This window comes from Lineus longissimus, chromosome 5 (assembly GCF_910592395.1).
Source record: "Lineus longissimus chromosome 5, tnLinLong1.2, whole genome shotgun sequence".
Classification (NCBI taxonomy): Eukaryota; Metazoa; Nemertea; class Pilidiophora; order Heteronemertea; family Lineidae; genus Lineus; species Lineus longissimus.
Genome location: NC_088312.1, coordinates 12,625,774 through 12,653,150, shown reverse-complemented (window position 1 = coordinate 12,653,150; position 27,377 = coordinate 12,625,774). Strand labels below are relative to the sequence as shown.

At 42.2% G+C, this 27,377-nt stretch overlaps 1 protein-coding gene across 2 annotated transcripts in view; it reads right to left on the bottom strand.

The window, feature by feature from the left end:
• LOC135488771 (SWI/SNF-related matrix-associated actin-dependent regulator of chromatin subfamily A containing DEAD/H box 1B-like) overlaps positions 1-21,818 on the bottom strand; it is a 28,976-nt gene extending 7,158 nt beyond the window's left edge. Inside the window, exons 1-13 of one of the 2 annotated variants that reach the window (XM_064773568.1) lie at positions 21,750-21,818; positions 20,980-21,196; positions 19,614-19,803; positions 18,691-18,770; positions 17,851-18,036; positions 10,474-10,721; positions 9,350-9,494; positions 8,143-8,243; positions 7,600-7,749; positions 6,544-6,761; positions 3,607-3,936; positions 2,205-2,340; positions 745-882 (exon numbers count right to left, since the gene is read on the bottom strand). In XM_064773568.1, the coding sequence (XP_064629638.1) occupies positions 745-882; positions 2,205-2,340; positions 3,607-3,936; positions 6,544-6,761; positions 7,600-7,749; positions 8,143-8,243; positions 9,350-9,494; positions 10,474-10,721; positions 17,851-18,036; positions 18,691-18,770; positions 19,614-19,803; positions 20,980-21,163 (2,106 nt within the window). In that variant the 5' untranslated portion in view covers positions 21,164-21,196; positions 21,750-21,818. Of the gene's footprint in view, positions 1-744; positions 883-2,204; positions 2,341-3,606; positions 3,937-6,543; positions 6,762-7,599; positions 7,750-8,142; positions 8,244-9,349; positions 9,495-10,473; positions 10,722-17,850; positions 18,037-18,690; positions 18,771-19,613; positions 19,804-20,979; positions 21,197-21,731 lie in introns of both variants that reach the window. The other variant, XM_064773569.1, reaches the window with a different exon arrangement.
• Positions 21,819-27,377: the final 5,559 nt, after the last annotated feature.

Genomic DNA, 27,377 nt, shown 5'->3' with positions numbered 1-27,377 from the left:
GTGAGCTAAAAACCTGGGGATCAAGGGAGGAAGAACCGATGGTAGACAGGTTTATTAGAGACAGGCCTGGTTAACTGTAGTACGTATAGCCATAAAAAGAAAATCGAACATGAAGAAGAAGAAGAAGAAGAGAACGATAAGAAACAATCACTTTAGGTTTTCAAATTACTTTTTTGCTCGTTTGAAACTATGACTATAAACTGACGAAGCTCAGTTTGTCTTCCAGTGACTCCAAATCGACTGGCGTTGACGTAAAGTTTGAATCTTGGAAATTTCTAGATCAATTTTTTTCCAGAGAGGCAACTTCCCACTCCAAGCCAGTGTCTTATGGTCATAATGACATCATAGACCTTGTGTCATGTTGTCGAGTGATTTTTTCTGGATGAAAAAAGAAGGACACAGCACTCTGCCCCCCTTTAACTGCTCCAAGCTTTTTTCAGAACAACTTATGCATTTTCTAATACAGGAGGGCGCTAACCCTGCCCTGCCTTTCGAAACTTGTGGAAGAAGAATATCGTAGCTGTTGAGAGGTTGGAGCTACATCGAATGATGCAACATTGACAGAAATATCGTGTTTCAGGTCAATTCTCTTTGGTTCAGCGCAACATGCTTTTTATATCCCAACTTCTTCCGACTATTAACTTAAGAGTTACCAGTAAATCTCGAAGTCTGATGTCATGAGATGTAGTTAACAAAGTAAATGAAGCTGGAGTGCTCGGCAAGTGGAGTCAAGGGATAACTTACCACCACAATTTTGAAGGTACGTTTCAACAGATCTCCTTTTCCTTCGAACATTTCGGGCATGACGAAGGCTAGCAGCGACATCAACTCAACGAGATTGTTCTGGAGGGGCGTCCCTGTCAGCAGCAGACGTCGTTTCGCCTGCAACAACAAAAGGAGGCTTGGGCTCGGTACTCTGGAGGAAAACTAGACCTGTTGGACTGGAATATTTAGGAGGAAGACTAGGCCTGCAGGACTGAAAAATTCTGGAGAGAGACTAGACCTGTTGGACTGGAAAATTTAGGAGGAAGACTAGGCCTGCAGGACTGGAAAACTCTGGAGGGAAGACTAGGCCTGCAGGACTGAAAAATTCTGGAGAGCGACTAGACCTGCTGGACTGGAAAATTTAGGAGGAAGACTAGGCCTGCAAGACTGAAAAACTAGGCCTGCAGGACTGGAAAACTCTGACGGAAGACAAGGTCTGCAAGACTGGACCACTCTGGAGGGAAGACTAGGCCTGCAGGACTGAAAAATTCGGGAGGAAGACTAGACCTGAAGGACTGGGAAATTAAGAAGGAAGACTAGGCCTGCAGGACAGGAAAACTCTTGAGGCAGGCTAGACCTGTTGGACTGGAAATTTTAGGAGGAAGACTAGGCCTGCAGGACTGGAAAACTCTGTAGGAAAACTAGAAATTTGAAATTTGCTTGTCAGCAAATTTGATAGCCCCCACGGGCCCACACAGTACACGTATGGAGGAGTGAAGTCTATTCTGTTTCGCGGATGATCTATTTCGGGACAAACACGCTCGCGCTTTCTCAAAATCACACGCTCAGTAACATTTAAACAGCACCCTAACTTTTTCAGATGGGCAGGATGGATCATCGATAAGCATTTAAGGCTATTCCTTTATTTTATTCCTTCATTCAACCATGTCAACCGTCGTTCTTTGCTCAAAATACTCGACAGCTCGCCACTTCGGCAAAGAGATACCGCCGCCATGATGCATGAGAATATGACGTCACCATTACGGGGCCGAGCTTATGCTAATATACATGTGATTGACAGAATCGTGCCGGAGATTTGAAAGCAAATCAGAAAATCGGCGCATAAAAACGCTTCAAAGTCATCAAAATTATCCGAATTTCGAAAAAATCTTTGCCAGGTGCACTAGATCGAGTTTAGTTTGATGGGACAGGGGTGACAGTTTTTCAGTTGAAATAGCAGTTTTGCTGGACTACCTCCATAATATAACCTGGGAAGAATGCAGAAGCCTAGTACCTTCTCCTAGTAATCTCAATATAGACCCCACATTTGTTGTAAATGGGGTCTATAACTAAGCCTGCAGGACTGGACCTCTCTGGAGGAAGACTAGGCCTGAGGGAAACTGCTTGCAAGACAAACTATGAAACATACAGATATGGTCTATTCACATCTATAATCTGAACATCTCTCAAGGTAGGACTACAACAAAAGAACTACTTACCCGTATTTTCATCATGCTCTGGTACCTCTGTGACGTGGCATTTTTCAGCATGTGAGCTTCGTCGATGACGCAGTAATGGAAATTGATCTTCTTGAAGAATGATCTGTCATCGTAGCACCCTGTTGCCATGTTGTAACTGCAAATTAATATAACTGTTTGATATGTAGCGCTTTAAAATGTTCAACATTGTCAAAGCGCGTTATATTTATTCCTCAGCCAAGTTGGAACCTTTCTGTACAGGTAGGAGCCGCTGTGGTGTAGTGGCTGGGACTCTCGACTGGCGGTCAAGAGGTCCTGGGTTCAATCCCACTGTCGGTGTGAGACTGTGGGCAGGTCTCTTTGTCTCACTTGCCTCTCTGCACCGAGGTGTATAAATGGGTACCGGTCAGAAATGCTCAGATTGTAGCGCTGGTTGAGCAGCTCATCTGTGGTCTACTGAAAGGTTTCAGGACAGACCGGGGTTAAAGTGTAAAGTTGGATGATAACCTATATCAAATGATATCAGACTAAAAACCGAAAGCTTTAACTTTAACATGTAGAATGAAAGGAGCACACACACAAATCACAGCGCTTCACTTGACCATTTCAATTCAGTTGAGAGTATATATGAATACTCTCAACTGAATTGATCCCCTGGATGGACATTCTAAAACACCTTGGTGACAATGAAGTATTGCTTTCCATGAACCTCATTTTGACCACAGCCGTTTTGGTACCACAACCACAACTACTGAGGTTGGTATGGAGACAGTCAAATTTGCACTTCAGTGATTAATCTGAGGTGGTTTGAATAGAAATTGATAATGGCAGTACTGGTTGCCAGACCGACCATTGCTCAGAGGTGCCATTTTGCTCGAACCGTTTGCCTGATGCCTCGGTTTTGCCTAAATTTCAGCTCCACCCTAATGGTACTTGGTGAGAAAACCAATACCATTCGTTTCCTATCAGGGCTGAGCTGTTCAAAACCACGTTAGCTTCAACGGAGTCGTTAAATCTTAACGTGAACATTTCAATGCGATTAACTGAAAGAGATAACGTCTCTAGGGATACTTAATGTAACCGTTAGGGATAACGGGCCTTTTGTGCTTTTGAACAACTGGGCCCTTGTCCCTAAACTAAGGTGTCCTAAGTACTGGAGGAAAGTTCAAGTGAGGCATTCAGTATTCGCCACAGGGTTTTCTCAAGGTAGGGTGATACCCTTGATTGCATGACGTTTTGCATGTGTGCCACACAAGGTAGGGTGGCCAGCAATTTGAGGTAGGGTGGCCCTATAGGAACCCTCTACAAAGTTCTAGAGCAAGGTAGGGTGGCTCTTCAAAGGTAAGGTGGTAAGCTGACAAGGTAGGGTGGGCCACGCAGACAAATGGCCTTGTGGAGAACACTGGGCATTGGTTACACTCACGTTGTTAGCACCACATGAAAATCAGTTTCCTCATAAGCCTGGACCTGGTATCGCATATCCCGCCTCTCTTCCTGACTGCCGTAATACATCAAAACCTTCATCTCGGGACACCATATCCGTATCTCACGATTCCAGTTATCGATTGTCGAGGACGGCACAATGATCAGATGGGGTCCTGGATCACCCTGTTCCATCAAGTAAGCAAGAAACGCGATCGACTGGATAGTTTTTCCGAGGCCCATTTCGTCGGCGAGTATACCGTTCAGGTCATGTTTGTGCATCACAAGGAGCCAGTTTAGACCGATGATTTGGTAGGGCTTTAGGTTGAAACTGAAACAGATGAAGGTGATAGTGGGCAAGTTTCATGAAGTGAATTCCGTTCACCACTTTTATTTACACTTTAATGAAGAAGTGAAAAAATTCTGTTCAACTGAAATCTTTGAAAATTGAAAATCGAATGCAACAAAGATTTCACAGAAAACCTACAACATTTCATCCCAATTCTCACAAGAACAATACCCCTTCTCACTCAGATAAATAGATTTGATATTAGGAATGTATACCTTTAAGTTTCTATTCAATGTTATTGTGAAATATGTATATTTCTTCAAAATTAGCATTCACAAGCAGTTTGTACGCTGTATTGAATGAGCTGGGAGCAAACCAACCCATCTCATCCGAACAAGCCGTCTTGAACCTTCAACCTTTCACTTGGCGGGAACCTTAATCAAGACATTATCAGCATGTATAAAACCTCACTTTTCACACAACAAGAGGCCCAAGGGCCTGGCGCTCAGCTGGATATGACCTAATAACATAGGACTGAGGGTATAAAGTAGTAAATATCGGCTTTATACTACTGTTTGAAGGTCAAGAGAACACGTTAAACCACTAAAATTTCCAATGCAGAGCTGCCAGTTGGATGAAATATGATTGAACTAATCAGCCATGGTATGTAAATATTACAGGAGGCAACGGAAGATATCCCTAGTTCAGTATAGCTTTACAGAAAAAATGGGAGTAACATAATTGTGTTGCTTAAAACGTCTACTTTTTACTCATGTAAGAATCGTAGTACTAATAATAACTTCAACTTATTTTCCAGTTATGATAACACAACACGCATCTTCATGATCATGATCTTTCTCAAACTAACTGAATGACCTATTAGTAATCGCCTTGGACGCACAACCTAACCACATATCAATCCGCCCCGACGATCGACACATCCATTCGATTCGATAACCGGGTAACCCTCGATAAAGTTTGATAAATAAACTAGAACTGAGATTTCACAGGAGCACCTGTGAATTCATGACTCCAGGTTGGTCTTGAGTACGTGAAGGTCCGTGTGAGGCACCTGGGGAGAGAAGACTAGTTGAACGATGGGATCATGGAGGTATAAATAATTATTTATACCTCCATGATGGGATCTGACACGGACACTACTATTGATCTCATTATATGAATACCATTTAATTACAAAAAAGTGAAAACAGATCATATCATATTCCTTTGGATAAATTAAAATAGGAGTGCGGGAACAAGGTTTTTTAGCAGGAGGAAAGCGAGAACATTTTGTGCCGTCGTATTCCGATTTGGCTGGTTAGTGGTGAAATCTGCTTTTAATTTTGCAAATTAACATATTCGTTTTTCGAGTTCTAACGTTGTCTGAATTAAAGATGCTTTCCCAATGCTTGACTGGTCTGGCAATTAAAGAGACATTGCCAGGAAAACGTGACGTCATTTTGGCAATTCTTCTTACCGCACGCCCTCTCTCTCCGTAAAAGTTCCTGACATGGTGTGAAGTGGGAGGGCGCACAATGGGAACCACACTGCCGCGATGTTAATAGTTTCTATTTATAGAATTCAGCGGCAGAGATTTTAGGCACGGAAAAAGTGGATTAACTCGGCTAATCTCAATGGATTTTACCCAGGAATGTTTTCAAGGCGAGAGAAACATCTGATTTAAGTACTGCGCTTATTAGATTTCATGTTCAGGCCGAAGATTGGCCTAAAACGTGGACGAAAAGAGTGCATTATCGAGTGTTGGAGAGGTCACGTGATTGGACGAGAAACCTGAACAAAGTTTTCATGCTTTTAGCTGTCAACATCAATGGCTATAATATACTCCTACGGAATAGTAGAACTAATAGAACTAATTTCCGAAGTTTCCAATAGTTTGAACACAAATCAAAACATCGCCCATCAGCTGGACTCAGATCTGCATAAATTACGATAAATAATGATGTCGTCGCTTCAATTTCGCAAAGAAAGTTGACTCCATTCGAAGGTTGTTTTGACCAAATTCTGTTGAACTCATCGTTATGAGGGCATTTGAACACATTCTCGTTGATCTTTTCTATAAACGTGTGAAGTTTCGTACCAAAATACGTTTCCGTAAAGGCTTAAAAAAGAAAATTTGTCACTTACAAAATCATCGCTCCGGTAGAAATAAAAAGGTCACCGCCATTTTCTTGATGATAGTACTCCAGGTAACCGGCGGGAAATTTAAAGCGGGGTCATCCGGGGTCAAACAACAGTTTTGCTCACTACCGCCAACTGGTGATATAAATCCACACTAATCTATTTTATATCAAAACTTCTGTATCATGAAGACCTTTTCAACTTTATTTCGAGCTTTTATCTGCTGGAATAGAGCGTCAAAAAATTGTTTTTTCATTTACGCATTTTGCCCCCTGGGGAGCTGAATTTGAGTCGAATCGCCCAAATTTTTTTCCGTAAGCAACATTTTCTGCGGTGTTTATAAGCAAGACTAGATTTGAAGTGCCTCGGTTGTATGATTACAAAATGCCCAACTTTGCCTACAGATGGATGGATGGATGGAAGGATGGCAGGATGGGTGGAAGGACGGACACCAATCGAATAGCTATTTGACTAGCTCCGCTGACTTTGTCAGCTGAGCTAAAAACATACTTTGGATTCAATGATTTTGGCTGCCTCATGATCTGCAGTAAGTTATCATCAATGAGGTTGTTCTCTGCCGTCAGCCTGGTGACCAAGTGGCCCATGTCCATCGAAATCTTCTCGCATTTCCTCATCAATTTTGTGACGACATTCTGCATTGCCAGCATCGTCTTGCAATTCTCGATCAACTGGATTGCCAGCAGTTTGTGCTTGTCTAACTTATGAACCTGAAGTGCAGAAAATAAGCAATTGATTAACCCATTGCTACAGGTTTGTGGGAAGTTTAGCCCTTGGAAAGCTTGATGCACCCATGTAGCGATGGCAGACCAAGTTAAACCCCTCTTAGGGCTGGGGATGAGAGTGTGATCTCAAACCTTCTAAGATATACCCCAACTGAATCTAAAATCAAACCTAACAGAAGAACTCAAAATAAGGTACCTTAGCAAAACAGGACTACATGTCAGCCCTTCGCATTGTTCTCGGCCACCTGGCCTTGCTGTGAGGGCGATGCTAGTCCAACCTGTTTGAGGTCTGTGCGTAAAGTACCCAGTAGGCAGTGCCAGTACCGTCCTTGCCTTGGCTTGTAGGCTTGCAAGCCGATAATGGCAAAGTCCTGGGCCCTCTGAGCAGCTGTGTCAGGAGGTTCTACTGACCGATGAATAAGACACAGATCTAAAATCAAAGATTCTGTACACCAAATATCTATCAAGCAAGTTGATGAATATTTGCTTGAACCCAATCGGCAATGCCAGAGCAAGTTGAATTCCTCATAGGACTAGGGAAACAGCGTAAACTCTCATATCCTATAAGACATAGCCAAAAAAATCAAACATAAGGCCCACACCGTTCGTTTAAGATTTCGAACTTGCAATTGATTTTGAAAACTTCAAATTGCGTAAAAACATACTAAACATAAATTTCAACATTGCTGTTGTGTAGACATACCCAGTGTCAACATATTCGTATTCATAATAACTGCACTACGGCATTGCGTATTAGTGGATTTCTATTTAACTGGACCACCTGCAATTACGAACGGTCTACTCCTTTAACAGAAGAACTCACCAAATCGGCCCAGTTTTCAAAAGGACGAAGACCTATTATCACATCTACTTTCTTGATTGAGCAACCAGGTACTGCAGAGCACTCTTGCTGGGTGGAATCGTTGAAGAAGGCCAGGATTCGTCGACGCACTGGGTGTTCCTCAACAACATCCTAGAAGACAAAGAAATAAGAGTAGAACCTCTCTTAGCGGACACCACTCTATTAAGGACAACCTCTTTATTTAAGACACTAGTTTTGGTATTGGTTGCTTCCATTCAATTTGACCTCTCTAATCAGGACACCTCTCTATTAAGGACAGCACTTGTCAGTCCTGAGGGTGTCCTTATTCATAGAGTTGTTCTACTGTACTAGGATTATAGAATATAAATAGATAAGATAGATGATAGGATAGAAAAACCTGATTAAAGAGCTGATTTTGATTTCAGGGTGCATCAATTGCTATCTGCCACAGCCTTAATATGAATATTGTCTAAACTATCTGCTGAACATTTAATGCGATCATCCTTTAAGTGTCTCACTCTGAGCTACAAGCCATGAACATACCTCCAAGTCGCTCTCCTCACTATCGAAGTCCTCATCTTCGTCTACTTCAAAATCACAGTCACTCAGCATGTCGCCATCTGCATTACTTCTGCCTTGTCGATCTGGCAACGAAAGATGTTGATTATGTACTCAGTGCTTTATGTTTATGTTTGTTTTATTATTTTATCAGAAACTCCATGAAACACATGCCCCCTTAAACTCATATCAATCCGACTCAAAGCATGGATGCAAACCCTAAAATACCCCACATACTGTAAAATTCTCAATTACTGTGCGACTTCATTTTTGCGATTACTAAAAATTTCAAAAAAATTGAAATATTCACGATTTTTTATTTTGGCGCATAACAGAACTTCTTCAAGTTTTTTCAATCAAAAACTATTCTTGCAATCTCCATCCCAATTTTTCAGCACAATACACTTGAACAACTCCAAAATACCGGATTTTAAACTGATTTTACACACTTTCCGTGCCATACATCATCAGGCACCTGGTTACATCATCGACATGATCGACATTTTAAAACCAACCAGATCATTACGATCTTCCAACTCCGTTGTTTTATCTGTTCCACGGTCCAAAACAAAGCTGTATGGCGACAGGTCTTTCCGGGTGGCTGGCCCAAAACTGTGGAACTCCCTTTCATCTTACTTAAAAGATATTCACGACATAGGACCTTTTAAACGTACTTTGAAAACTTTTCTTTTTAAGAACACCTATGGTATCTAGTCAATTCTTTAGACATATTTTATTGGACAGTCGCTCTTACTTGTGTTTATATTTTTTTTTATCTCCTCATCTAGGCCTACTGTTTTATATAATCTTTTATCATCAATGTTTCCTATTTTCTTTTAAATAATATATACATAATCCTTTAACTTTTATGTAAAGTGCTTCGGAGCATGCAATGCATGATCGAAGCACTATAATATCTGGTATTTTATTATTTATTATTATTTAGTACACACCTCTCCTAGAGCACATGGACAATGTGTACATATACATACTTATGACCAATACGATGAATACCTGACTTTGACAGATGTTTTTCAGCCACACAAATAAAGCAAAGGAGTTTGAACTCTATCTCTTCATACTAGCTCACGCCTCTACTGGAACACAGGCAGGGATTTTTCAAAGGAAATCGACAGAATAAATCAAATTTTATGAGCACAACATATAGGCCCTAAACAACCACATCACATACTTTTGTTCTTCTTTTCATGATGTTTCATCTCCTGTAGACTCCTTGCTCTTTTTATATCTGGGAGATCATCATCTTGGAATGTACTGAGTGTCGTTGTGGCGTCCTCCACCGAATAATCACATGATGCTAACACCTCTTCTAATTTCTGAAAACGACCATGTCTATATCAGATTTTGTTTGCTTTTTTAACTGATAAGTTAATGATATTGCCCAAAAGACAATGAGTTTTATCAACTCTTTCAGCCCTGCGGCCGAGATATCTCGGCAGGGTGTTTATGTTCAAATCTCCTATGGCCGAAATATCTCAGCAGGCTCAATAGTCAAAGAAACATCGTCGATTAACAATCCCAAGCGATCGCCACGCCATCTGCGGCCATTCTACCTGAAGCAGCTCGATCAGCAGACAATATTCAGTGTATAGAGTTGTTCAAAGATGGCATATTGAGCGTTAATCGGGATTCCTCATGTGTACTTTCACTGTCGAAAATATCGCCCGGGACTTGGGCACTGCGTGGGCAAAAACCGTCCAGGGCTCAAACGTTAAAGTGCATCAACAAGGTTGATTGGAAACTTTGATTGATGAGAGCAAAAGCACTTGTCATGGAACTTTCACTTAATTTTCTTTAACTTGGTTCCCACACAAGACATTTAATGCCCAGTCTCTCCTGAATCTCACAGAACTGCTCATACAGAGCTAATTCAATACTTTTCGATTATTTTTAACGGTACCCACTATAATACACCTTGGTTGAGAGAGCGTGCGCAAGTGCAGGATTAAGCGTCTTGCGAAATGAACACATAACCTAATTATGCGAGATGAACACATAACCTGGTTACGAGTTTGGTTTTCAGAAAAACAATCATGACATCACCGAGTTCAGTTTACACATCCAAAATGTTTTGAACACGGCAATATGAAATGATATTTCACAATTCTATCATTTTATTCGTCATTCTTTGAAAATGCTATAGAGCTGAAAATGCGTTTTAGATGTCATGTATAGCCAAAATTACTGTTTTTTTATTCATCTTATCACTTCCACATGGTACTTTTCTTATTTGATTATTCAACAATAATTTCTGGACAGGAGATTCAATTCTCCATAACCTTTACTACCACTCACTTTTGGAGAATGATCTGGAAACGCCTCCTGTAGGAAGCCCACCCGAGCTGTAATCGTCTGTTTATCAGGTTTGTTGCTTGAACTCCCCTGGCCATCATCATCATCATCATCATCATCATCATCATCAAACGCATCACAGGCATCTGCGTTAAAACTGTCATCAGAGACCAGAACTCTGGCACGCTTCTTAGCAGGAAATCGAATCACACAGTCGTCACTTTCTTGAGATGCGGCCTGCTGCGAGCTACCTGGAAATACAGTGGAACCTCCCTTAGTGGACACCTCTCTATAATTAAGGACAACCTCTCTATTAAGGACACCAGTTTTGGACCTAAATTGGTTGTTTCCATTCAATTTGACCTTTCTAGTCAGGACACCTCTCCATTAAGGACACTTGTCAGTCCCAAGGGTGTCCTTAATAGAGAGGTTCTACTGTACAGTATATATGCCTTACAGTTGATTCAAATAGATAGAATACATCGTCCTAGCTGATAAAAAAATCTACACGAAACAGAAATTTTATGTGAAATTCTGACAATTGAGCAATACTAACCAAGAAAATACTTTTCACAAAGAAATCAGACTTGAACATTAAGAAAATTCAAGACTGCTATTTACTGTTAAAAACCTATAATGAAATGGCCAGGGCCATTGTGCTCACCTCATGTGGAGGAAAGATGGATAAAGAGCATGGTCTTGTGTCATGTAGTGTTAGGTTTGATGTAGGTCCAAGCAATTACAATTTCCCCAAAATGGCCAATTTACAGTACATTCGACCTCTGTGACCTTGAAAAGTAGGTCAAATCAAAGAAGACCCGGGTGACACATTGAATGGTTGTTAGAATTAGATGTACCTATGATATAAAATTGGTGCCAATCGGGCAAGTCATTACTAGGAATAATGGCATTTTGAAGAATTTAGGATTTGGCCCCCTCCCTGGAGGCCAAACGGCAAATCAGATCGCACCAAACTTCGGTACCTGAGATCACCTGACCAAGGGGTACATGCGTACTTAATTTGTGATCAATAGTCACTGCAGTTAAGAAACGTGCCATAGTTACGGCCTGACGGCGTATTTAGGCCATTTGACCTCTGTGACCTTGACAAGAAGGTCAAATTAAAAACCTGTGTGACATATACTGTATGGTGGTTAGATGTACCCATGATATCAAATTGGTGGCAATCGGGCAAGAAGTTAGGGAATAATCACATTTTTAAGGTTTTTGGATTTTGCCCCCTGGTGGTCAAGTGGTGAATCATATTAGACCAAACTTCGGTCCCTGAGATCACCTGACTAAGGGGTAAATGTGTATCAAATTTGGTATCAATAGTCATTGCAGTTTAGAAACGTGCCATCGTTACATCCTAACGGCCAATTTACACCATTTGACCTTTGTGACCTTGAAAAGGAGGTAAAATCAAAAACCCGGAGGATATATGATGCACCTTTGCTAGAAGTACCTACCATATTTTTTTCAAAATTTCCCGACTACTATTAAGGGAGATATTGCATATTTTCACTTTTAACGTTTGGCCCCCTGGTGGCCAAACCATGAAACGAATCGGACCGAAACTTGGTCTCCCAGGTGTCATTACATAAGGGTACATGTGTACCAAGTTTCAACTCAATAGCTCTAACAGTTACGAAACGTGCCCTGCTAACGGACGACGGACGACGACGACGACGACGACGACGACGACGACGACGGACGACGGACGCCACGGTATGGGATAAGCTCACCTCTGCTAAGAGGTGAGCTAAAAAGAGAGTCAGATCCGGTAGCGGTCACACTGATTGTTGGGAAATGTCAAGGAGATTCAGCTTTGGTTGGTGATAATGACCTATTGGAAGACCTAAATCACACTCATTTTACATGTTTAACCAGTCATTTTATAATTCTGCACCAAGTTGACCACAAAATTTGTCAAACAATAACGAAAGAAGAATAATATAAGATTAAGAAACAAGATAACTTCAGATGCCAAACTTGCAACAGCTGACTATGCAGAATGGAATACAGAGCTTGATAAGTACAGTGGAACCTCCCTTAGCGGACACCTCTCTACTAAGGACAACCTCTATATCAAGGACACTAGTTTTGGTCCCAAAGTGGTGGTTTCCATTCAATTTGACCTCCCTGATCAGGACACCCCTCTATTAACGACATCACTTGTAAGTCCTGAGGGTGTCCTTAATAGAGAGGTTCTACTGTATTATCACGGCTGTTTTTTTTGTCGGGTTACCTAGCTGGGAAAAACATTCAACAAGAAAAGAATTAGTAAAGCAAAAGAACCGTAACTAGCATGCTGAAGATTTACAAGGATCTCCCTCGACAGAAAGGATACCAAGAATCATGTTAATAGTAGCGGGAAAAAATGCAACTTGAACGGCGGATACCTAAACTGTGCTCACTTGACGAGTCACAATAATGTGAAATGACGTAATCAACGGCTGCATTAAAGGAATAACAGGTCTTGACTGCTTGCTCTAGAAAGACGCGGGACTGGGTCGGGAAGTGAGCGGCAAGGTTCTGTATTCGAGCTGTGACGGTTTCAGTCAGCCAACTGACCTGACTCGGAGGGCTGTACACGATGGGTAGTATGGAGGCTGGAAGGTAAGGTTAGGCAGTGACATCTGCATCAATGCATTGTTGCACAGGAAAGACAGCGCAGGTGTCTTTGAGTGCCCTTTACGGAAAAGTCCGATTTTGCGTCTTATCCTCCAAGTGCCCACGACGGAACTTTCCGAATTTTCGTATATTCATCACCAGAACAGTAGATGTCCTCATAATCGCCGTGAAGCAGTGCCTAACGATCGTAGTTGGGATTTCCCCGATGTGCTTCCCGGGTGTATTCCCGCTCATGGGCACTAGGAGCAAATCGCGAAAATCGATGGGCACTCAAAGAGATAAACATGTTAAAGGAGCACACCGTTAGTGTTCACTGGATCTACTGGAAAATACAGAATGCTGCACTGCAGATATTATGCATGCATATTTGCTGAAACTTGGCATTTACAGTAATTGTATAACTGTCTGTCTACACAGTGGCACTGCTGAAATCTAATTTACATGTAGTACATTTTAACACAATTAGAAATTTTCTGGTTCAATTTTCAAATTTTTGAACAAGTTACCGGCTCTGAAAAACACAATTTTTTTTTATGTAGAGCATTCTCAACTCAAGATTGACAATAAACAAATCAAAATCAGCAACAAACTGAGCAAAAGAGAAACTAACATTACAAGGAACAAAGCCAAGCCAAAGATTGGTCATGCAGTTAGGGCATGCCTCAACATGCTGAATGCAAGCACAAGAATAATATTGAAATATTTTCAAAGCTTCTTGAAATTCAGTTCAACAATAATTCGTCTACCTCAAGTCCTAAAAGCGGTGATGATAAATGCAGTAACAATGAAACTGAATAATAAAAGAAATGAAACAGTGTCTTCCTTCGAGCGTTTTGAATGTATTTGGCCAACATGGTAAAAAACAGCACCTCCTAGCAATCGCAAAAATTTAATTTTTTTTTGAAGACCTAAAGTTCATGACATGGTGAAAATAAAAAAGTATCTAACAACAAAATTGATGCCGATGACATCGGTCCAACACATACAAATAAAAAGTCGGGAAAACGCTGTGGTTGTGAAGGAAGGTACGAGCATGCAGGAGAAAATAAAAGACGATGGCATCACTGACCAGTGTGGTCTTTAGTCAAGTCGCAATGATGACTCAACACATAGTCAATCGCATAGTTGTACGTATGTGTGGCCTTCACAGCTTCTAGTAGCAGCGATTCGGTAACATTTGGAAACTGCCACGTCAATTTATTGAATCTCGATTGCGGACTCTCCAAAAATTGACTTGGCCACGGCAAAGTTCTTTTGGGACTCGGAAGCAGAACCCTGGAGACACTTGATTGGGGTCTTTCACTCCGCAAGTTGGTAAATCCTGTCAGCGAAGATTGATAATTCCTCAGCGATGGCGATACTGTTCGACTCTTGAACATCTGTATCCGTGCACTGTTCAGGGAGTGATGTGCGTTAGGAAATCCTGTTTGTGGACTCAGATACTGCATCTGTGTTGGCAGTAAATGTGCTGTTTTTGGAACTGTGGAGAGGGTGCTCGAACTTGGATCCTTTACCTCAGGAACTTGTGGTGATGACACAGGCCAAGGATACGACCCCTTACAAGCGTTGGACTGAGGTTGCTCACTTCCCAGGCGGGTACAATTCACTCCTAGACGAACATGTGGGGTGCTCACTGATGCAGCATTTGAAAACTGTTGTTGGCTACTTCTTATTGCAGTGTCGGAGGACTGCGCAGATGTTGTTGGTACCGTGTACGGTGTCGGGTCCCGTCTGTACACAGCAATTGTTGTTTGAATTGGAGAAATGTCAACACGATCGTGCCAAAGAAAAACCTGATGAACTTGCCTTGATGTGCCCAGTGTGCATCCTACGCTCTGACCTGGAGATAGTACCGGGTGCACAGGTGTAGGAACAGACGATTGGGTTGATGTACGCACTCCAGACCTACTTTCTCTGGTCAGTGTTTTTGCTTGATATTGATAACGCAAGGGCGTCTCATGGCGCGATAATGTTGATATGGTGCCTTGTTGGATATGATGCTGAAACTGCTGGTTCTGTGGAGGCAGATTGTGCGAGGGTCTCGGACTGTGATATGAAGCAGATGAGAGCATTTGCGGGGTTGATGTTGTTGCTCGTAGACCACTATGGACACAATGTTGCAACTGCTGCCTCTGTTGCTGAATCTGGCCAGAGAAATGCTTTTTGGGTGCAATTTTCTGGAACTTGGGTGTTGATGTGGACTGCTTTTTGGCTGGTATTGTCTTGGGTGTTGATGTTGGCTGCTTTTTGGCTGGTATTGTCTTGGGTGCTGATGTTGGCTGCTTTTTGGCTGGACTTGCCTTCAGTGAGGGTATTTGCTGCCTTTTAGCTGGACTTGCATTTGGTGTCCTACAAGACCATGTACAGTCTTTGGGAGACTGCGCATCAGATGATAACATTCGCTGCTTTTTGGTAGGACCTCTCTTGGATCTATTAAGTATTGGAGCAGTTGTTGAGGCAAGATCTCTTTCTTGCGAGACAGTGGGCATCTGTGCACCAGTCAATGAAGATCGCTGCCTTTTAGCTTGATTTAATTTGAGTGTACCAGACGAGGTAGAGTCTTCTTGAGACAAAAGAGAGAAAGGCTCTGCACTTGTTGATGTTCTCTGCCTTTTGACAGGACTTTTCTTGGGAGTTGACATGATAGCATCTTCTGGAGGCATGACAGAGGGTAACTGTGCACCAGTTGAAGCCGCTCCCTTCTTTTTGACAGGACCTGTCTTGGGTGTAGCAGGCCTCGAAATCGAAGTCTTGAATTTGGATGAAGTTTTCTCTGTTTCAGGTGAGAGAAATGGTGACTTTGCAGCTGATGAAGAAGGTCCCTGGCTTTTCATAGGACCTGTCATGGGTGTGGTAGCAGGCTTCAATGCCTGATCAGTGGATGATGTACTCGCGGTTTGAGATGAGAAAAAAGGTAACAGTGCGGTAGCTGATTCTGCTTGCTGGGTTATCATGACTAAACTTGTCTTGGGTGCAGCAGGCCTCGAAGTCAGACCTACAGTTGCAGTTTTCTCCTTTATAGACAAGACATCTGGCGACTCTTCTAAAAATGAACAACACAGTCTCTCCTTGACTCGTTTAGGCCTTGTATGCAAATCAGACGAAACATCACTTAAGGAGTCAATGGTATCTTGAGGAGAAACACATGGCAAGAGCACTTTTTGATTTTTTGTAGCAAATATCATCTGAAGCCGACTCAGGAATTGCCCAGTCTCGGGTGTTCTACTCTGTTTTGGACAAGAAATTATTGGCACTGTTTGATTATTTGTGGCCACTCCCGCCTGCTGATGACTTGAAGATTGTCCGGTCAGAGGTGTAGAGCTCTCATTTTGAAAAGTAACAGCTGGCAAATTTATAATGGTTCGCTTTTTTGTGTCTAATCTTGTCTGATGATGGCTGGGGATTTGGCTGATTGGAGGTGAAGGTTCCAGTGCCTGCTGAGAGGGTTGCTGCATGGGAGGTACAGTTAGCGAAGACACTGAGCTAGTCTCAGATGGAGTGGCGGCTGAAGAGGAAAGAATTTGTCTGGGTTTGCCTCTCTGTCTCCACACTGAAAAGGAAGTCGTTAGACATGAAATGGTAACTTGAATCAAACAGGGCTTTTAAAACACTTTTTTATTTTAGTCCGGTGTGTCATTAATAGCAACATGCTATGGTAGGCTAAAATACCCGGTCATCCCAAACAGCGTCCACAAGCGCTAGCAGCATCCACCAGGTTTAAAGTCAGGTAAATAGTCATCAAAATAAAATTTAGTAGCCATAAACATAATAATTACACCATAAAACACATCTGTTGTCTAAAATCACAAGGCTCCTGTAATATTTGGAAGCCCTATCCTTTCCTCCAAGACGAAAACCAACATGGCCACCGACTGGGTGTTTTAGACAACAACTCGCTAATCCAGCACAAAAATTTCATGAAACGTTCAGGAAATGTGAAAAATGTCCTGCTTATTTCGTTTATGATCATTAGATTTTTTTAATGAATTTTAAAATTGCTTTAAACCTGGTGGGCACTGTTTAGGTTGACCCAAAATACCGGTCTCATGGCGTCACGATGCAGTGAAGGCAAACGCATGATGCAAAGCTTGTTTGAGCATGTTGAAATCATTACCACAAAGACATTGTAGAAAGCTGCATTGAGCTTACTATTAAACGCAGTGGGAAGTCCCAGCAAGCTATATTGAGCTTAGTAATTCTGTGGGATGTCCCATAGGAAAGTAGTTTACAGCTATAAGATTCCGATCTGCTGATATTTGCTATAAAGCATAACAGAACTGTCCTAAAGTTTTAAACCCATTGAAGTTTCAAGTTTTGAAATGGAGGCCTCCAAATGCAGAAGAAGAAATGAGGGCCAAATAGAGGCAAACAGGTTGATGGAAACAATGAAGAAAAAACAGGAATGTATTGAGACGAGACTAAAACAACACCCTGAAAGCCGTCCCCGATTTGTAAACAAAGAGAGGGGTTTGGCACATGCAAAAGGAAAGACATTCACACCAACCAATGCCAATAATTACATACAAATGGCAGTACCAACGAGAAGAGAACTAATGAAATGACTTTTCACCAGAGCCAATAGAAATGACAATTATATTCACCGTAAATTTTCCAATTGTTTTGGCATTTTTCACTCAAGTCCAACAGTATTGCAAGTTATACTTGTAATATCAAAATAAAAACAGTTTGTATGTTATAGCAGTTATGATTTCCTTAATCAAAAAACAATAAGCTAAAACCTCTCACCATGGTCAATGTCTGTTTTCTTGATGACGTAATTTTCAGCATCAAAGAAATTCCTGCTCCGTTTTATGGCTTTTTCAATCAAGGCTTCAGCTTTTCCTGGGAAGCAGTTCTTTAGTTTCAACACATTTTCCTTAAAGTGGGCCTCATCTTTGATCCAATTTGGGAAGCCGTTATTCAACAAATCATCTGAAAAAAAAAACATCATGTAAAATGTTCGGTATTTTTAAGGGGCTATAGGCAGGAGGTAGGGGTGCAATACTCCTTTGCAGACTTTGAATCTACGCCATGATTGATGGAAAGTTGAATTTTTTTCAGATTTGGGGATTCAGTAACGGGTTAGGCATGGGCACACCAGATATTTGCTACAGTGCTCATTCATTTGCATGCACAACCAGTAATTTTGTTCCAACATCTGTATATCACCAGGCTCCAACCTACATCTACCAGTAGGCAGTATAGTCTCCTTTTGATAAAGACCAAGTGAATTCGTTGAAGCAGCGGTCGTACTTTCTCAAGAGCTATAGCATGCCAACATTCAGGGCTCGAGATCAACCCCCGAAAAGTGTCTTTTGAAGCATGAAACTTGGCCCAGGACCCTCATATTTGAAACTGTTAACTTAGAAATCTGTTACAGAACTCCTGAGATTTTGTCAAGACTTTAGTTCGACTCCCGAGTAAGAAAGACTAGCTCGATCCCTGATCATTAACCAGAAAATGAAGGGCTGTATGAGCATTTTGTCCTCACTAGTTGAAAGACTGCAACTATCTCCATGATGTGCCCGACATTAAAACAGAAAGGGGACGTGGCCGTGAATTTCAAAGTCGCTCCAGCAAACTTACTGTTGGCAAACGGGTCCTCCTCGTCTTCATCAAAGGAGAGGTCACTCTCACTTTCCACCACTGGCTGCCGCTTCCGTTTCCTAAAATTAACAAAATTCTGATAATAAAGGCACAAGGAGCCGCTGCGGTGTAGTGGCTGTGACTCTCGACTAGCTGTCAAGAGGTCCCGGGTTCAATCCCACTGTCGGTGTGAGACTGTAGGCAGGTCTCTTTGTCTCACTTGCCTCTCTGCACCGAGGTGTATAAATGGGTACCGGTCAGAAATGCTCAGTTTGTAGCGCTGGTTGAGCAGCTCATCTGTGGTCTACTGAAAGGTTTCAGGACATACCGGGGTTAAAGTGTAAAGTTGGATGATAACCTATATCGAAGTTGATATCAGACTATAAAGCCTAAACTTTAACTTTAACAAGCTTTTTTTACAGCGCTCTCCATTGGACTTTTTTCTAAGAGGGGTGGAAAAGGTCGATTTTGATTGAAATCATTGGTGGGCATCGTAAGATGGGTGGCAGTGAGATTAAGGAGGGTTGCTCCTGGTTGACAACCATTAACAAATCAGAAATTTAAGGCCGAGGGGGAAAATCTTTAAAAAGAGGGATGCTCCTCCTGTTTTTGTAATGCTGCAGAGAACACTGATTTGATTTGAATTTATCGAAACCATCTAAGGCTTAACACAATAACAGCTTATTTCTCTTTATACTGTTAGAAGGAAACCAGACTGTATACTGGCTTAAGGCGTCAAACTAATTCTCCCGATCCAAGGTTCATGGGTTTGAACCCCTTGGTCTTTCAAAGGTTCAACTCGAGTGTATACCTTGCATTAGCAACAAGTGTTCTATTTGTAAAGCGCTTTGAGAAAAGCTTTTATTGAGAATTTTAAGCGTCACAAAACAACCATTTTTAGATTTCCACTCTCATTCACTTACTTTGTTTTATTGGTTTTGGCAACTCCATTTGATTTGGTCCCCATTTCCTTCGAGAGCCACGGTCCATCGCTCTCTCCTGCTTCCTCATCACCGGAGAGAACAGGACCCTTCCTCCCCTGCACCAACGTGGTCTTCTTCTTCAGAGGACTTGGCTGGACGTCCGGCGCGTCAGGTATTGAGGTTTTTAAGTCTGCAAAAGACGATTTACAGATGCACAGTCTTACATGTAGGCTCCGCGATTACACCGGACATTACATTGTACCAAATGGGCATACCGTCAAAGGTACACCCAACTTCAAAGGTGGTGAGAATAACAACAAAAAAATATCAGGCTTCTAACCAACCCAACTTTTATGGAGATTGGTCAAAACTACTCCTCAACACCTTAATAAAATGACATCACACACCAAGTTAGTCTCTTGTTTGTGCCAAAAAGACGGATTTTTCATGTTAAAGATTTTTGGGGGGCAAAGGCAATTAACTGAAGGTGAAATGAGGCCAATTTAAGAAAAGCAGGGGGTGTCCCAAAAAATGTAATAATAATAAAGTTAATAAAGTTAAATTTATAAAGCGCTGTTTCCATTTGAAAATGTTCAAAAGCGCTCCCCACTATAGTTGACAGTCATTAGAAATGTTTTCTGAAAAGCTCAGTTTTTAGAGCCTTCCTGAACTTGTTCAGAGTGTCCTCCTGGCGTAGGCCTTGGCCGAGAGAGTTCCAAGCCAATGCGGCCGCTGAGCTGAAAGCTCTCCCGCCAAAACTCGAGCTTTGGAACCGTGGGGTGACGAGAAGGTTCTTGTCCGCAGATCTAAGTGCACGCTTTGGTGCGTACGGCACTAACAGTTCCTCCAGATATTTCGGGGCCAGTTGGCGATAACATTTGTAGACAACTGTTAGGATTTTAAACTCATGTAAATGTAAATGAGAGGCCAGTCAGAGTAGAACCTCTCTACTTTGGAGGACTTTGGAAACGACAAATGCTATCCCTTATACTTTTACAAGCAAGCAAGTTTGCAGGATTGTAAACCTGCTTTGTAAACCATGTGCAGTATGGCATTTCCTTTCCAAATAAGGCTTGACAAAGGGTCTTCTGAGGAAGGGTGGTACCCTTGACATTCAAGAAGTTTTGTCGGTGCGGAACACAAGGAAGGATGGCCAGCAATTAATTTTAAGGTAGGGTGGCCCTATAGCAACCCTTTACCAAGCTCCAGAGCAAGGTATGGTGGCTCTTTCAATCAAGGTAGGGTGGGAGGCCCTGACAAATGGCTTAGGGGAGAACACTGTTGACAGAGTGTCAACACAAACTAGACAATGTCACCAAATTTAAAAAGAAACATTCCTGGAACTGGAAGGAAGAAGTGTTTGTACCATCGAATATATTCCTGGAGGATTTACTGCAAGGATCTTTTTGACGTGGCGTGGAAGTACTCGGACTTGAGGCGTTCTTGCTACTTTGGGACGAGTCAGTGCCGGCTGGCTGCAGTTTATTTTGAGTCTTTGCATTAGGCTGAAACCTGTACTTCAAGAGGCTTGATATACCAGTACCCGACATGTTTGTGATGAGAGCCAATCGCTGGACTTAAGACTGAAAAAGAGAGGATAAAAATATTGTATAGGCTCCGTATTAACTCTTCTTCTGAGTCAGTGCTGGGCCCTAGGTGGATTTTTAAAAATTCTTGTCACAGTGGTCATATAGCGGCACAGGCATGAATTTTTTACCAATGAATAGGCCTGCCCTAAGTAATTAAATGGGATGATACTTAAAGGGGGGTTATAGGCAGGAGCAGAGGGGCTTATTTGGCCATCTTCAGGTGACTAGTAATATAGGCCTACATAGTAAGGACCCTGTGTCATTTCAGATTCAGCACTAAATTTATTCCTTGTGGTACAGCGTCAATCATTTCGAGAGACCCCTATTGGCGACTTTGTGTAACTATATCTTGCCTGCCTAGCTGCCACCTAGGCCTAATACTGTCCCTTTAAAACTTTAACCATTCAATTCATTGATTCAAGTCCATTCAATTCCGAGTATTTTCTTTCATCTGCACTTTTCTGCGCGGTCTTACATCAATTTCAAATAGAAACCCAACTAACGTGTACTTTAATGAACATCGACATACAATAAATCGCTCGATCACCTCGTAGAAAAAGAAGCTTCCTAAGTGGACTTTTCTGTCAAAACAATACACATGGACTGCGATTTGTTACATCCTCGATTTACACATCGAGGGATGTCGGATTTCTTCTAGCGATTTGGTGAAATCCGGAAAAACTAAATGAGGAAGGCTTACTCATTTGCATATTGTATGAACGTCGGAACTGAGGAGCGCCACTATCGATGCTAAGGTAAACCAGGCTGGTGGGCGGGAAATTTGGCGGGAGTAATTTGTACTGCGTAAGACGAATGAGTAAAGTTAAGCATGTTTGGGTGGCCAACCCGTGCTTGGGGCAAGGGCGGATCCATGGGGAGGGGGGTACAGGGGGTGCGTACCCTCCCACGTAAAGTTCCCTTTTTGCAGAAGTTGCAAGAAACCGGTTGCTGGAAACAGTTTTGATGTTAACGTAGTACTCAGTTCAGTCAGCGAATAACCCCATTCCCATGACGTCCAATAATATGTAAAGAGCAATCTCCAGTGAACTCACACAACTGTCCTTCTGACATATATAGCCAGTACATTGGGGGATGAGTCCCCCAAACCCCCTCCCCCGTTCTCTGAAAGTGACAGGTTTTAGTCAGTACATTGGGGGGAAGCCCCCCCCCCCATTGGACTCTAAAAATAGAATTCCTTGGAGACGCTGAACAATAAGGCCCCGGTAGCTGTCTCATATCTGCGGACAGAAGCAGCTCTTTGTGGTGAAATAATAATTGAATGCATGTCATGACACCCAGGAGCTTTTTCTCATTTCTGAAACAGTTGCATGATTGGAATGAATTTCCAAATCAGTCCGTCAAATCTCAATGCAATGAAAATTGAAATGTCACAACTGTCTCCACCGACGTTGTCCTGTATGTCCTAGCAGACGATTCTTAAATAAATGATGTGATTGATATACTTGTAGATTGGAATGAATTATTTCTTCAATGATATGAAAGTTGAAAGCCCTCTGACATGTCCGAGTACAAAAATGCAGAGGCAAGACACATCATGCATGTCATGACACCCAGGAGCTTTTTCTCATTTCTGAAACAGTTGCATGGTTGGAATGAATTTCCAAATCAGTCCGTCAAATCTCTATCCAAATGGAACTTTAAGACAACTCTATATTTGTGCAGTAGTGTTAAAACTGACTTTTTTGAAGTAAAGTACGTAAATCGAGAAGAAGAGGACGTTTACTTCGTCTGCAATGAAAGGTCACAACTGTCTCCGCCGACGTTGTTGTCCTGTATGTTCTTGCAGACGATTTTTAGATACACTTCAAGACAGTGGCGCCGGTGTGAATAAATCTACTTGCGTGATTGGTCAATGGCTCATGACGTCATGAAATAATTGCGTCAACAACGGGAATCATGGTAACTGTGGTTGCGGTGCGTCGTGAAAGCAGGATCGGCAAGCGCGGCCCGTATGGAATGCAACAAACTGTACCGGAACCGGAACTGTCATGGGTCTGCACAAATTTTTTCAGATTCGATGGACATGATGGATATATGAATTTTGTTTACACTTTATACATACACGTAACCATTACACTCACTCCGTTGTGTGAGTTATAATAAACAACTCGAATTTTGAGTTCCAGCCTCACCCAAAATCCACCCCATTTCCCATCTTTGTTCGTTTTAAAATGACGATGGCTGGAAAAAAACAAGATCCAAGGGGGTCGTGGTTGGTGTGAGATGATAGGGCATCCTGTACTATCACACATGCCATACCAGTCGCACCAATAACTCTTGAATTTTTAGTTCCAGCCTCACGCTACGAAATCCACCCCATTTTCCAACTTTGTAGTGACTGGTATGGCAGGTATAGGCCTAGGAGAGATCCTATTGGCGATTTCGTGTGACTTAATCTTGCCTATACACCTGCCTATCTTGACTGCTGCCTCTAGTCTCCCTTTATGGGTCAGCTAAAACAGGCTTGATTTTTTCAATAAACCAGTCTGGACCGATTCCAAATGTCTTCATCTTCATCCTTCATCTTCATCCTTATAATGATCGGGTTCCTTTCGGGACGTAATTGATCATATGGTGCTGTGTGCATGCGGAGCGATAAAACGTCTGGTCGGTGCGGTTTAAAAACTATGTACAATCATCTGAATTCTCTAAAGTCTCGGGAGGGTGGATAGCTGGGACTTGAAGGCCTCAAAGTTATCCAGCGTCCTCATGTCTTCTGGGAGACGGTTCCACATAGGGATGGTTCGGTGGAAGAAGGATTGGCGCTCTTGGCAGGTGTCACATCGCTCTTGGAAAAATTTGTTTGTCCCTCTTGTTCTTGTGTCGCCTGTATTCAGGTATGATGGGGAGATGTCTACTAGGTTGTTGGTAATTCTAAAGAGGGCTATCAAGGATGCTTGTTTTCTTCTTTGTTCTAGGGAGTTCCAGTTTAGGTCCTTTAGGATGGTAGTTACTGTGCCGGGTGTTCTTTGGCGATATGTTAGTTACAAAACGGACTGCACTACGCTGGATCTTTTCGACTGCCGCAATGTCTTTTTGGAGGTTTGGGTCCCATACTGGGGCTGCGTATTCAAGTGTTGGCCTCAGGAGTGTTGTGTACATTGATGTTTTGACCTGGGTGTTGCATTGCCAGAAGTTCCTTCTTAGAAACCCTAGTGTCCGGTGACCCTTGGCTACCACTGTGTTAACATGCGTAGTCCAGGTGAGGTCGTTGCTGATCGTGACCCCCAGATACTTGCTGTGTTCTTCTTCGTCAAGGATGTGGCCGTGTAGTTTGTAGGGGAAGTTAATTACCTTCTGGCGCTTGTTGGTACGGATGCGGATGACAGAGCACTTAGTTGGATTAAAGGCCATCTGCCATTTCTGCTCCCATAGTTCCAATTCGGTCAGGTCTTTTTGTAATGCCTCTGCATCAGCCAAGGTCTTTATCAGCTTGAACATCAAGCAGTCATCTGCGAATAGTCTTGCTTCTGAGGATGTGATGTTGTCTGGCAGGAGTTGTCTTAATCCAGTGTGGTCAAATAAAATTTCATCTTTTTTGCAACTAGGAAATACGTGGTAATACGTACATTCCCAGATGGCAGGAAAAAACGCATTTACCGGTAATGGCAGTGTGGGGGCATCGCCAGCATATACAGTCCCTTTTCACAAAGGTTGCACCCCCTCCTGCCTATAATCCTGGATCCGCGCCTGTTGGGGGTGGGGGGTTGGAAGCGAACATTAGCTCTGTACACACTGACAACATTTTGGGAAACATGTTGGCCAACATGTTGTCCTGGTGCGATGTTATCGAAAATGTTGGCAGTGTGTACAGTTGGGAAACATTCGGAAACATTCGGTAACATGTTGGCCAAATGTTGCTCAAATGTTGTCGAAATAAAGCTCTGTACACACTGACAACATTTTGGGAAACATGTTGGCCAACATGTTGTCCAGGTGCGATGTTATCGAAAATTTTGCCCTGTATACACATGACAACATTCGACAACATGTTGGGCAACTTGTTGTCGAATGTTTCCGAGAAATGAGGATTTTTGAGGGAATATTTTTGAGGGAAATTCATAAACAATCGAAGATTCCAAGAAAAGAAGATGTATTGTCGGTGGCTCTGCCATAATTTTACGTATCCTGATTGAAAGACGGCGAAGAAGACGTAAAGATGAGAAAATCCGCGTTTTATAACAGCCGAGAAACGAGTGTGGACAAGACCATGGATTTATATGAGACACCAGCATGGGGCAAATTTTGTAGCTATTTCTAGAATAGCAGCTTTCTTTTTGTTCTTGTCTTTATATTCCCTGGATGTTACATCCCATAAACAGGCACAACTTTCTCATACTGCAATAAGTTGTTCAACTTCACTCAGTAACCATTCCTTGCTTGAGGCTGCCATTTTGACTACATCACATGGCTTAAGGTAGATCATGTGATTTGTGGCCTATTTCTGATTGGATAAAACTCGACAACATCATTAGCATCTCGGCAACAAAATTGATTTTGTATTATTTCGACAACATTTGAGCAACATTTGGCCAACATGTTACCGAATGTTTCCGAACTGTACACACTGCCAACATTTTCGATAACATCGCACCTGGACAACATGTTGGCCAACATGTTTCCCAAAATGTTGTCAGTGTGTACAGAGCTTAATACAAAATCAATTTTGTTGCCGAGATGCTAATGATGTTGTCGAGTTTTATCCAATCAGAAATAGGCCACAAATCACATGATCTACCTTAAGCCATGTGATCTAGTCAAAATGGCAACCTCAAGCAAGGAATGGTTACTGAGTGACATGAGTGAAGTTGAACAACTTATTGCAGTAATGGGAAAGTTGTGCCTGTTTATGGGATGTAACATCCAGGGAATATAAAGACAAGAACAAAAAGAAAGCTGCTATTCTAGAAATAGCTACAAAATTTGCCCCATGCTGGTATCTCATATAAATCCATGGTCTTGTCCACACTCTTTTCTCATCTTTACGTCTACTTCGCCGTCTTTCAATCAGGATACGTAAAATTATGGCAGAGCCACCGACAATACATCTTCTTCTCTTGGAATCTTCCATTGTTTATGAATTTCCCTCCAAAATATTCCCTCCAAAATCCTCATTTCTCGGAAACATTCGACAACAAGTTGCCCAACATGTTGTCGAATGTTGTCATGTGTATACAGGGCCAAATTTTCGATAACATCGCACCTGGACAACATGTTGGCCAACATGTTTCCCAAAATGTTGTCAGTGTGTACAGTCTACTGCGTGGTCACAATAATATGCCTATTGTCTTTCATTTATCCACCTGCACAATGATATATGATATATTTGAAATTTGAGATTGGGCAGTACCGTCATTACCGTGGATGTGCATACAAAGGACAAAGGGTTTAAACTATTCAATAAGATATGACCAGTCATTTCTTAAAACAAGTGCATTTGTTGAGTTCCTGGTCATCCCATCCTGAGGAAATCACCCCAGAGTTCCTCAGGATGGGTCATCTGTATTCCCGCATGCGCAGGAGAACTATTTGAGTACATTGGGATGCATCCTGGAACCATGACCTCTGTACTGCCATATGCTCATTTCAATACACTCCGCCTCTCGATATTCAAAAACCTATTTCTCAGGTTGTATCTTTTTCCCGCCAAAAGACTTCGGTAAAAATTTGTCGCCCTGCAGTCTGGTTTGTCTCAGCACCGATAGTGGCGCTCCTAGGTTCCGAAGTTTAAATATTATGCAAATGAGTAAACGTCTCTCATTCAGTTTTTTTTCGGATTTCACCAAATCGCAGCAAGAACAAGCACAGGTGACGCCACTATATAGTCATCCTGTACGGTGGCCGAGATAGGACATGCGATTTTGTCTTTTGAATTAGATTTTTTCTCCCGATTTACAACCGCGTCGTATGTCACCGCAGTAGAAAATATTTCTCGCCAAAGTTGGAAACATTTCTCATCGCGGGTGGAAAATATTTGTCACCGTGGTGAGAAACATTTTCCCACCGCGGTGATAAACATCTACCAAGGTGGTAATGGGGAGGGAGCGGGAGGGGGGAGAGTCCTAGCAGATAAATAATGTGGTCATCTGAGGATATGGATTCATACTGCAGATAACCCATTCAATGGGAACTCATGTAGTCACCCGAGGGAGGG